General features: G+C 47.4%; 1 protein-coding gene across 1 annotated transcript; it reads right to left on the bottom strand.

Moving 5' to 3' along the window:
• Window positions 1-304: 304 nt before the first annotated feature.
• On the bottom strand, window positions 305-11504 carry LOC120242866 (probable methyltransferase TARBP1). Its single transcript, XM_039248837.1, has 7 exons — window positions 11290-11504; window positions 6737-6818; window positions 4685-4856; window positions 1786-1977; window positions 1510-1634; window positions 958-1094; window positions 305-639 (listed from the first exon to the last, which is right to left on the bottom strand). Exons 1-7 carry the CDS (start codon window positions 11379-11381, stop codon window positions 471-473), a joined length of 969 nt encoding a protein of 322 aa, XP_039104768.1. The 5' UTR covers window positions 11382-11504; the 3' UTR covers window positions 305-470.
• Between the last annotated feature and the right edge of the window lie 205 nt (window positions 11505-11709).

Genomic DNA, 11709 nt, shown 5'->3' with positions numbered 1-11709 from the left:
AATCGATAGGGGAGCAGGTTCCCTCCCTGGGAATAAGGAGACATAAAGCAGCAAACAGAGGCTAAGGACTCCTCCCGCTGCAGGACCTTGGCCTCCACCCCAGGTGCTTCAGGAGGACAGGACGTTCGGGCGTGGTGGTCACAGATAAGGGCTGCTGTCATTCTGCCTTAGTCCCATCACAGTCCATATTCCTGACAGTGCTGTTCCCTAGGAAGGAAATGATCTTAAAAGACATTTTATTTCCACAATCACTTAAGATATTAAAGACACAATGCAATTTAGCTAAAAATATTTATTAACGGGGACAATATATGGTAATGTGTTTAAGGCACATGAAGAAGTTTTGGCATTAACTTGCAAGAAAAGGAATACAAATCATCCTGGTAAATTTCAGAATCTATTACACAAGCACACAGTTTTTAAAAAATGTTTCAAGAGCACCGATGACGCATCCCTGTAGGGCACAAACTTCACGACCCGGTGTCCCTTTGCTTCAGCAGCTGCTGTCTGGTGTACTCCCAGATGAGCAGTGCCCCACTCACGTGGACGTTGAGCGAGCGGATGATACCTTGCTGAGGGATTTCCACACAGACATCCAGCTGTGGGATCAGGTTTGCTGGAATCCCTTCACGCTCGTTTCTGATGAAGAAAAACAGAAGAAAGGTTTGTGTTCAAGACACTGTAAGACACACATTTCTCAGCCGCCCTGAATGTCACTGAAAAGCCACGTTAACAAAATGAAGTCCGTGACCCTGGGAAATACGTTAATACAAAGATTTAAGGGTTGATATCTGTTCACCTGACTGTCCCAAACGGGTGAAAGAAAACAAAAAGTAGGGGTCTTTCCAGGAGCGTGACACGTGAAAAGTCCCGATGCGGGTGTCACATCAAGAGTCTTGGTGAATTATAAAATTTCTGAAGCATTTTCCGGACTGAGACGGAAATGCATCTTCTTACCCCAGCAAGAGCAGAGACCGCTCAGGAAAGCTGTACTGAGTCAGGTCTACACTTCGGGCGGTCTGTTCCACGCCGATAACAGTGTAACCTTCCGCTTTCTTCTGTTGCAGAAAATCGATCAGCTGAGGCAGTTTTACCTTAAAATGAGTTTTAAAACAGCAGGGTAATAAATTATTCACTTATAGTCTTGCATGAGTTTCAAAAAACCTTTCATGAAATTAAGGCTTTTTACAAGGAAAAGGAATTATATACTATAAAAAAGGAATTATACGCTATATAGACTTCTCCCCAGCATTATATATATATTTATGAAAAGTATTCCAAAGAGTGAGTTGCAACAGGACACGTTACTGAAAAGAATTCTACATTGAGGATTTCTAAAATTACTACAATGTGAGAGATAATGTGGAATAGGAGAACAGAGGGGGCTCTGTTTTAAGTTGTTGAAGGCTGGACAACTCTAAAGTACTGGAAAAGCAAGGACACCTGAAGACAGAGGACTATGAAAGTTTTAGCAAAGAAACGGTTATTAATAAACTATTTTGCACTCACCTCCACTAACGGAAGCCACTGTTCTGCCGAAACACTCAGGCACTGAAACTGCTTGTCTCGGGTGCACTGCAGGCCGCCGACCACGAGCGCGGAGGCCCCGAACACCTCGCAGGTGCGGCACAGCCCTGCACAGAACAGGCCCGGTCACTGGTCTGCACGGTGCCGGGCTCCCAAGGAGGGTGAAAGGAGGAGAAGACATGCGAAACAGCACGGGATTGATTACAGGTTTTCAGGAGCCAAAGATTTTAAGCAAACCCCCTGGAGAACTAGTTTTACCTCCTAAATTAGTTGGTTTATCAATGAGCGAGGCCACTACAATCAGTCTGCTAATCGACTTTCCGAGTTTGGCAATACGATCCTGAAACACCAGCTCCAGATCTAAGTCTGGAACATTGGTTTTCCACGGGATGATCTTCTTCTGAACATCAGTCCACTCTGACTGGTCATCGGCTTCGCCTGAGTTAGAGCCTGGGAGGGAAAAAGAAAATAATCCTGTATATAAAAATATTCATATACACTTTTTTAAAAAGAGTTTAAAATGATAGTTTAGGATAAGATTCATTAACTAAAGAACTTGACTTGGATTGAGACACAACTGCCATTTTCAGAAGTAATTTTAAATGTTCTAATTCAACTACATTTCATGAAAATTTAAGATGCACTTGTTTACGTTTTAGCATATCTGGAATTGGGAAACATCTCAGTATCCATAAGGTATCACAGTTTGGTAAGATTTTTGCATTTTTTCTTGGATGTCCATAAAATAATGGTGTATCTTACAAACAACAGGGTATTAGTATGGAATTCTCCATAGAAATTGTGTGTTCCTGAAAACAAATATACAGTCTTTATCTTAAATTACTGGACAAGCACTTAGGGGAACTCTTCTAAAATGAAGGATATTCTCTGAAGCAATGCCCCAAGTATGTAGAATGTTATTAACCTCTCTAATGCAGTGTTGTGAGCTGTAACGGAGGACTGAGACTTCCAGGCTCTTCCTCTGCTCCACTGCAAAGTGCTCACTGAACCATCAAGGAGTGCTTGGCTCACAGGGATGGAAGAGACGAGCAAATCCTAGAACTTAGTACTACAGTGAGGGTAGGTAGTGTCTGGGGGGCGGCGTGGGGGGGGGGCGGGGCAGAGAACCAGGAAGGCTCAAGGGAAGTAAGAATTTACAGAGAGGGGGAAGGGCAGCGCAGATGGTGGGGACGGCATGCTCCTGGGCACAGGATGTGGGACGAAGATGACGCTCAGTGGCAGAACTCCGGTGTAAGCTCAGGGCCTGCCAGGATGGAACAGGGTGGCTCAGACCATGGAAGAAGCATGAAAAGCACGTAGATGATGATAAAGAATTTGCTGTACAGGGAGGAGCCATTAAAGGGTTTTAGGAAGGGGGAGAACAGTACTGGTTTTGTGTTGTAAGAAAAACCCCTCGTAAAAGCCAGCTGGAGGGTGAGGCGGAGTCTTTGCACCAGGCCAAGCAAAAACAGGGACAGAGACCTTCTCAGTCAAGGTGAGACAGAAGTGGCCAGATCTGGGAGGCAGAATTACCACGATTCAGCGGCACGATCCATGCGGCACGAGGGAAAAGAAGGACTTCTATGACGACCCAGGGGCACCAGTCATAGAAGGGTGATAGAGGAGGCAAGTTCGGGCAGAGGGAAATCCAGTTTGTGTGTGGAGTTTAGAGTGTATGGTGTGTCTGGGTGCAGGTGCCCAGCAGGTTGGGAAGGGGGCCAGGCAGACGGAGGGTGGAAGTCACAGTAAGTGATGGCGGTTTTGCATTGTGGAACTGGATAAAGATGTCCAGGGAGAGCAGGCACTACACGGAGGCCAGGCCCGTGAAGACAGCCAGGGCATACGAGCACTGAAGTCGTGGCATAGAAACCCCAGGGTCATACCTTCCTCCTTCCCACACACCAAACACAGACCTCCTCAGCCTTTTCCCACCCAGACGACACCTGATTTGTCTGCTCTGCCTTGGGAAAGCCCTTCCTCCAGATCTCTGCTTGACCTGCTCTCACCTCACATGGGTCTCTGCTCAGTGTCAAGTCCTGAGAAAGGTGTCTTGGGCCTCTGTCACTGTCTCTACTCTGGTTTGCTTTCACGATACGGTTTTTGGGGGGACGTAAGCTCCTCGAGGGCAGGGACTTGGTCAGTGTCTAGCACACAGGGGGCAATCGCTCAATCTCTGTCAAAGGAATGAATAAATGTAAGGTGACAGGTCTAAAAATGTCCTTGTGAATCATCTAGAGTGTTTGATAAACAATTCTCCAGACATAGGGACTCAGCTAAGGGTGGCCCCCAAGTATCTGTACTGTAACAAGCTGTCCAAGGGATTCGTGGAAACGTTAGCATTTTAGAGAAGTACAGATATAAGGGACAAAGGGGAGCTCCTGAAGGGAAGTCAGACGGAGGAGGAAAATCAGGATGGCAAGAAGCCAGCAAATAAATGCCCCATAAAGGGCAGGCATGGTTAGAGGGGAACGTCCACTTGGGCTTGGTGACGGAGGAGAAAAAGGCTATTTCTGATTTTCTGAAAGAATCCTCTGTGGTTGTGGATCAGGGAGGGCCCGAGCGAGGGCCAAGGTTGGCGGCTGTGGTGACAAGAGTGGGGACTGTGGGCTGCGGTGTCAGGGCAGGTGAGGCACCGGGTCCTTGGACGGAGGGACGAGGGGGTGAGCAATGAAGGAAATGGAAAGGAAACCCCAGGGAAGCCGTAAGTGTAACAGAAGGTTGAAGAAACAGGAGAAAGAAGGTGGCACAGATGAGCAAGGTCCAACCTGTCCCCACAGGGGGCTAGAATCAGGAGCTCGGCATTATTCCTACGTGGGCCAAGAAACAAGATTTCATAATTTAGCTCTTTTTAAAATCTATATTTTTACAGAAATACAGGATGGAAGAGCAGTGAATAATAATAATATTTCAAAAAAAAGAAAAGCTACTAGCTTGATGTAATTACACAGATCAGACTCTCTTGGCTTTTCACAGCAAGCTCATTGGTGAAAATGACTAGTGGGTTATAGCACGTTTTCCCCCGGTCTTTTCTCTAAGCCGAGGTGCAGAGTTCACCACTTCAGTGAAAAGTGGTCTTGTCAACGATCTGTTCTCAGTAACTGAAATGAGGAGACCGAACCAAGTCAACAAGGGAGGGAAAATGAAAATCGTTCTTTACCTATGTCCTGCTGAGCCCAGTCACCTGGTTTCAGTTCACAAAGTTGAGTTGGGGAAAGATACCACTGAAATCCTGCATCTAGAGGAATGTCCTTGAATCTGGTAAATTTACCAATGGGAATCCATTCGTCTTCAACAAGGCCTGAGAGGCGTGGGAGGATGTAAAATATGGTCTGGAAAGAGAACGGTTAGAATCTCAAATTTTCTTCCCTTAAAAATAACAAAAACATGGTAACATGTCTAAAATACATTTTTACTCTTACTGATGTATTTTCCCAAACTATCCCAATGAGCATATTATGTACTTTTATGTACATTTTATCTTGTACCATCTATCTAGACATACTTCTCATCTGCTCTAAGGAAGCAGGGGAGTTCCTGCCCTTCCACTCTGGTATTTCTAACTGTAATAAACCACTGGGTGCTTGATAAATGCAAAAAGTGTTTTAGGGTCGATCAATATTCATGTGGGCAACATTTAGATAAGTGCTATTTACTGATAACCAAGCACCTCCAACAGTGGTCAAATTCAAGCTCTTTTGAGGCCAGATCTTATTCTCGTTATGAGACAAATTTGGAATCCAAACTTTGGTTGGACTATTAGCTGTGATGTCAGGCAGCCGCTTAGGTTTTCTTGGTTTCAACTTCCTCATTTGTAAAATGAGGATAAAATCAGGTTCAAATAGAACATCGAGGTGTCGTAAACTGCCCGGTGTGACACCGCTGAGCATAGTAATTACTTAGTCATTACATAAGCTATCCCTCTTTCCTTTCTTTCCCTAAGAGCAGAAACAGAGCCAGAGTATCATCACAGATGAAGAGGCACATACGAAACAGAAGCACAGGTAACAGGCAATGTAGAAACGAAATAGTAAACGTGTAACAATGCGCAAGCCTTCACGCTGGCCCTATCTGTGCAAAGTTAAACCCACGTAAGGACCACAGTGTTCAGGAGGTAGGAGTCAAGTACAGTCCTGAGGCAGAAAGAGGCAGAATGTGTGAGCCCTGTGTTATTTACACGTACAAGTACGGCTCGTATTGTTAGCGGAGAAAAGAATACACAGAACAGGGGCAGTGAGGCGTGGGGGGCAGGGTGGGAGGAAGAGGGAAGAGGGACTTACTCCTGCTGCAGAAGTGAATAGAGAGTGCTGACTTAACACTAGAGAGCTAGTAAGAGTCCTTCAGAAAGATGTCAAACCAAGCATTCTGGGCTCTAAAGAACACAGAACAGAGCATGTTAGTTACAATCCTTGAAAAATCCTACATTTCTGCAACGAAGCAACAGGAGTGAACGTTATTATTCTGGAGTGAATATCTCACAATATAAAGATCAATTTTCTGTTAAAGGCCAGCTGATTAGTAAGCAGTCCCTCCAGTTGCACATGCACAGCAGCTCAAGTCACTGTGGACAAGTCCTAGGTCACCTGTTTTACATTCAAAGGCAGAACATGAAAATAGTTACAGATGAAAAAAGGAGAAAGTGACACGATTTACATAAATTTTAATAATTTGTGTGTGAAGTTCATTCACATGCTAATTGTAATAAACACGTTTAATGGCTCCTCATAGTATACGGACATATTCGGATACAATGAACGTGGGGACAGTGGGGACATATTCGGATACAATGAACGTGGGGCGTGTATGTGCCATACAATTCTACTCACCCAGCTTCGGAAAAAAAACGCCAGTTACAAAGGGACAGATCTTTCTGCTCTTTAACAATGGGCTTTATCACAACAAAATCTCACCTGCATAAACGTTCTCACCCGTTTCCTTTTAACATCAGAACAGATCTGTTTAAATATTCCCCCTTGCAGTGTTTACAAGCCTGAGAACCAGAAAGTGACAATGACTTGCCAATTTCCACTGCTTACCAGTGAAAAATGCAAGCAAGTCATCTGCACGAAGTGATGAAATTAAACTTAAACCTTTACACCACAAGGGTGATGACATGGGGGTAAAATTCACCCTCCTAATAGCCCTCCAAGAGCCATGGCACAAAGAAAGGAAAGACATGGCAGGGAATTTATAAACGACACTCTCCACTCACCTCCAGACAATAATCCTTAATTGGGTGAAACGTTTCAAAAAAGAAATGCTCTTGGATACGTTGCCAGTTCTTCTTGGCATTCCTGAGGATTAAAGATACGGTGTGAGGACCAGACAAGGGACCAGACAATCAGACACGGAGTGCGAAGGTCAGAATGATGGAAAATCATGGGAATCTTATCCTGAGATTTATGCACCCCTACCTCCCAGATCAACACAGACTGACACTGAACTTGACATTCTGAAATGCAAGTCCAAGAAATCACGATTTCATAATCCTACAACAATGACTCAACAGGATGTGAACCCAGGTCCCCATGCCTCAAAGTACAGGGATGGTTCCCATGGATGGTGCAGAGGCCTGCGTTCCGTCAACGCCAACGGGACGTGGAAACGGACGGCCGTCAGTGAGCAGTGACGGGGGACCTCACAAGAGCAGCCTGTGACATGCAGGACTTAACACAGGAGGGAAAAGGATTCTGAAAGGGAACCGTATGGGGCACCTGGGTGGCTCAGTCGGTTAAGTGTCCGATGTGGGCTCAGGTCATGATTTCACGGTTTGTGGGTTCGAGCCCCGCGTCGGGCTCTGTGCTGGCAGCTCAGAGCCTAGAGCCTGTTTCAGATTCTGTGTCTCCCTCTCTCTCTGACTCTCCCCTGCTCACACTGTCTCAGAAATAAAACATTAAATAATAAAAGGGAACCGTGTACAAAATCTGTCCTTAGAGGACAGTCCTCAAGCTTCCGCCTGGCAGTGCTTTTTCCACCCCGAAGATTCACAGTGCGTACCAAACTCCCGGTGCTCCTAACCAGACAGACGGCACAGGGGCAGGTTTTACAGTCTTAACACATCTGCCAAGTTTTCAGAGGCAGAGGGGGTGGGGACAGAACTTCTTACACAGCTGGTGGTGGTTTAAGTGCAAATTCATGATCAACAGCCCAAAACCAAAGTAGCCATTCTGAGGCATGTCCCAGCAAGCTCGCTGCGCACTGGCCTGGCGGCCCTCGCCCCAGGAGTCTCTCTCCAGGGGACAACACCTGGCACATGCCCCCGACCACAGTCCCTGAACTGTCCCCTTCTGGAGCCTCCAGCCTGTTCAAAGGGTCTAATCTTAAAAAAAGGAAAAAAAAAAAAGTATTGCAGCACCATCAGGTGGGGCTGGAGAGCTAGCCTGAGGTGCACTGCATGAGGGGACACCCAAGCATGAGGGGACACCCAAGCATAAGGGGACACCTTTGGGGGCAAGGGGTCAAGGACAGGGTAAGGAGATGGGCTTGCCTTTATGTGACACCTTTCTGCACTGTTCAACTTCCTAACCACAAGTCCTTATCAACTACTATGGGACGCCCGGGGGCTCAGTTGGTAAAGCATCTGACTTCAGCTCAGGTCACGATCTCACAGTTTGTGGGTTCCAGCCCCGCGTCGGGCTCCGTGCTGACAGCTCAGAGCCTGGAGCCTACTTCCGATTCTATGTCTCCCTCTCCCTCCGCCCCTCCCCTTCTCATGCTCTCTCAAAAATACACGTTAAAAAACATTTTAAAAATAAAAACAACAAATGTTACCAAAGATAAAATACAAGCCCTCCCTTGACAGCACATACTCCACAGATATTCTGCCGGTGCAGTTCACAGAAGAGTTTTGGGAGAGAATTATCCCCACAATGAGGCTGTGTTTTTACCTTTTTTTTTTTTTTTTTTTTTGGTAATTAAAGACATACAAGTGAAGAAACTAAGCTAACTTAGGCAGCAAGGAGCCCATCACTGGATTCAACATACTGTATTGTCCCACCCACTCCTAGCCCACTTTAATTTGGTTTCCACCCCACTACTGAGGCTACTGAAATGGCTCCCACTAAATCCAGTGGGTGCTTTTAGGCTCTCATTTAACTTACCTCAAATCTGCCCATTACTCTACCCCCAGTAACTAACACATGACTTCCTCCCATTTTTTTTTTAAGCTTATTTATTTTAGGAGATAGAGAAAACATGAGTGGGGGAGGGGCAGAGAGAGTATCCCAAGCAGGCTCTGCCCTGTCAACGCTGAGCCGGACACGGGGCTAATCCCACCACCCTGGGACCTTGAGCTGAGCCTGAATCATGAGTCAGACACCTAACTGGCCGAGCCACCCAGGTGCCCCTCCTTGCATTCTCTCCTGCGGGCGTCTGATCTGTTCTTCACACTTAAAATTAAAGGCAAAAGCAAACCCAGCGATGTCATTCCCGAGTTTAAACAATTCACTCAACTGAAGCCCTGAGGGCCGGCCTCTGCTCCTCACCTCCTGCGTGCCCTGCCCCGGGGCACACTGCGCACAGCGGCACGCCAGCCTCGGGACCGCCCAGACGCCACTGTCCACCACTCCCATCTGCCCAGTGCCTACCTATCCCATCAGACGGCGGCTTAGAAAGGCCTCCCTTCCCACCCAGCCTGGAGAGGCCGCATTCTCTCGTCGCAATCCTTGCTTTTCCACTGGAGTACCCACCATGATTCAATTTATTATCTGTATGACTGTCTACTTGATTTCCCGTCCTCCGGACCGGGACCACACAGAGACGAGAACCGTGTCCACCTGGCCTGCCACTGACGCCCCACAACTCGGCCATCACCGGCCACGAAACCGATTCTGCCATGAATCGGAAGAGCAGGGATGGTCCGATGCCCGGGACTCCTTACTTTTATTGCTTAAATCTCCTACTTGGTGCTTGGATTTTAAAAAGAATTAAATTATTCTGTAAAAATGGGTTTTATTCCTTAATAAAAAAAAGAGCTGAACCAACTGTTTTTAGAAATCAAACCACAGTTACCCAGGAATTTTGGAGCTCAACCACCAGCCCAAACATCCCAATGGCAAACGATAAGCCAGGACTTCAGCACAGAGAAACCGGTACACTGACAAACGCCTGGCTACACATCAACTGTATTCATTTCCCTCAAACTCCCTTCCCTGAGGGGCAGGCGGTGTGCCCCCACCCACCCACCCCACCGAGGGGAGAGGAGCCCTGCAGGACTGCCTGAGAAAGGGGAGGGATTCCAGCTGCCACGACGTCCCTGGAAAGGTAGGAGCTCGAGGCACGGCCGTGGTCGGCTACTAATATCGATGACCGACCAGTCTTTGCTGGGACCACAATTTCTATACAATGAACCGTGTACAACGTATCGGAGGTGGTTAGCCCCTTCCTTTGCACTTTCGTCCATCACCCGTTAACCTGCTGTGTCCGCAACCTAACTCTCTCCTCTGGTCTTCCCTGTTGTATCTCAGCAATTATATTTTAGTATTTACTTTTGCTGAATTGAGCATCTTCCTCCTGAGCCGCCAAAACCTCCCTTACCCACTTAGTCACCTAAATGCGTCTTTTCAACCAATGTGTGGGAAGTAAAAGCAGGCAGAAGGGCTATCGGTAGGTACCCTTTGGCCGTGGGCCTGCCTCAGTCCTGGCCCCCCACGTGAAGCTTCGTAACGACTCACAATCTTACACCATGTGCGAGCCTGATGGTCAAGCAAAGACCGCCCCCATATGTTACTGGTTTTCCAAACACTACTTCATGTGCTTCATACATTGCCTCCAACCTTTATCTGTCCGTTTATAAATATTTGTGTTTCTGAGCTTCTATTTAAAAAAAAATTTTTTTTAATGTTTTATTTATTTCTGAGAGACAGCGTGAGCAGGGGAGGGTCAGAGAGACAGAGAAAGACAGAATCTGAAGCAGGCTCCAGGCTCTGAGCTGGCTGTCAGCAGAGCCCGGAGCGGGGCTCGAACCCACGAACCATGAGATCATGGCCTGAGCTGAAGTCGGACACTTAACCGAGTGAGCCACCCAGGTGCCCCTGTTTTTGAGCTTCTAAAAGAAACTCTTTATGTATTGACTTATGATACTGCCTGGGTCTCTGGAAGTTATAAAAACTGTGGCGTTCTTGCATAGTGATAACCAATGATAATAAGAATAAAACAACAACATTCCCTTAGAGCTGGGGAAGCAAGTTCAGACACCAGGTGACAGGATACTCCAGCCTGCCTCCGTGCAGTGACTTTGAACAGGGCTGGCTATGGGAGAGGCGGCCTGTATGGAACACTATACAGCACCCCCCCCCCCCATCCTGTAGCAGCCACATTGTCTCTGTTTGATACTGAGCATCTGTGCAGGATCTTGTTTGGGAAATAGAGACAATCACTTAAAAAAGGGAAAAGAGAAAAAAGCTTCCATTTTTAGTTGGCACACCTGGGCGGCTGGGGGCATATCTTTAAAGCCAGACTGGTCACCTCCCCAGTACTTCTCTGACAGCTGAGGATGGGGACCTTCAGCTCTACTGAAGGGGAGTACCTGAAGGTACGTAAAACATTATTTATAAAATAAAGGATCAAGGATAAGAAAGCAAAAAAATAAAGGGTCGAAACGAAGGTGACCACAGTTAGAAGGGTGGTGAAACCAGGCGTCTCACAGGGCCCTGGCCACGCCCCGCCTCATCCGAGCGCTGATATCCGCGTGCGATGACAGACTGAGGCACCTCCTTGTCCCCTCTGCTCTGCTGGAGTACAGTGAGGGGGAGGGGGGCTGCTTACCCTGCTCCGGGCATGTTTTCCACTTGGCTAAGACTGGACTCAACAACAGAAGTCAGAGCGTCAAATTCGTCCACGTGCCACGTCTTACACATGCGCCAGATCCTCTTAAGAGCCACTAATGCGTACAGGCGGATGCTAAAATTGTGACTGAAACACCACTGCAGGACGACGACAAGGGCTTGCTTCAGAACTGGTTTCTGAAAAGAAAGGGCAAAGATCTTTCACGTGTGAAGCTGGACCCTTGACTGTGCGACGGTGGAGCAGACAGATGATGTTCTGATGTCGCTGGCTTTGCGGCAGTAGGGCTCAGACAGCCCAGAGCGCTGGCGGCCGCGGTCTCCTCCCGAGGCGGCTGCGGTGCCACTCCCCCGCATGCCGGCACCCGCGTTACTGTGGCCGGAGCACCTCCACGACAACCCG

The sequence above is a fragment of the Hyaena hyaena genome, unplaced genomic scaffold (assembly GCF_003009895.1).
Source record: "Hyaena hyaena isolate Hyena2069 unplaced genomic scaffold, ASM300989v1 scaffold_319, whole genome shotgun sequence".
Classification (NCBI taxonomy): domain Eukaryota; kingdom Metazoa; phylum Chordata; class Mammalia; order Carnivora; family Hyaenidae; genus Hyaena; species Hyaena hyaena.
The sequence above is the reverse complement of the archived record's forward strand: the minus strand, read 5'-3'. Positions and strand labels throughout refer to the sequence as shown.

Excerpts from the sequence above, each read along its gene's own strand:
- LOC120242866 (XM_039248837.1), bottom strand. The coding sequence starts at position 11,381 with ATGTGTAAGACGTGGCACGTGGACGAATTTGACGCTCTGACTTCTGTT. Across the intron at positions 4,857-6,736 it reads TTAAGGATTATTGTCTGGAG|ACCATATTTTACATCCTCCC; the intron begins GTGAGTGGAGAG and ends TTCTCTTTCCAG. Across the intron at positions 640-957 it reads CGGTCTCTGCTCTTGCTGGG|AAACGAGCGTGAAGGGATTC; the intron begins GTAAGAAGATGC and ends TTTCTTCATCAG.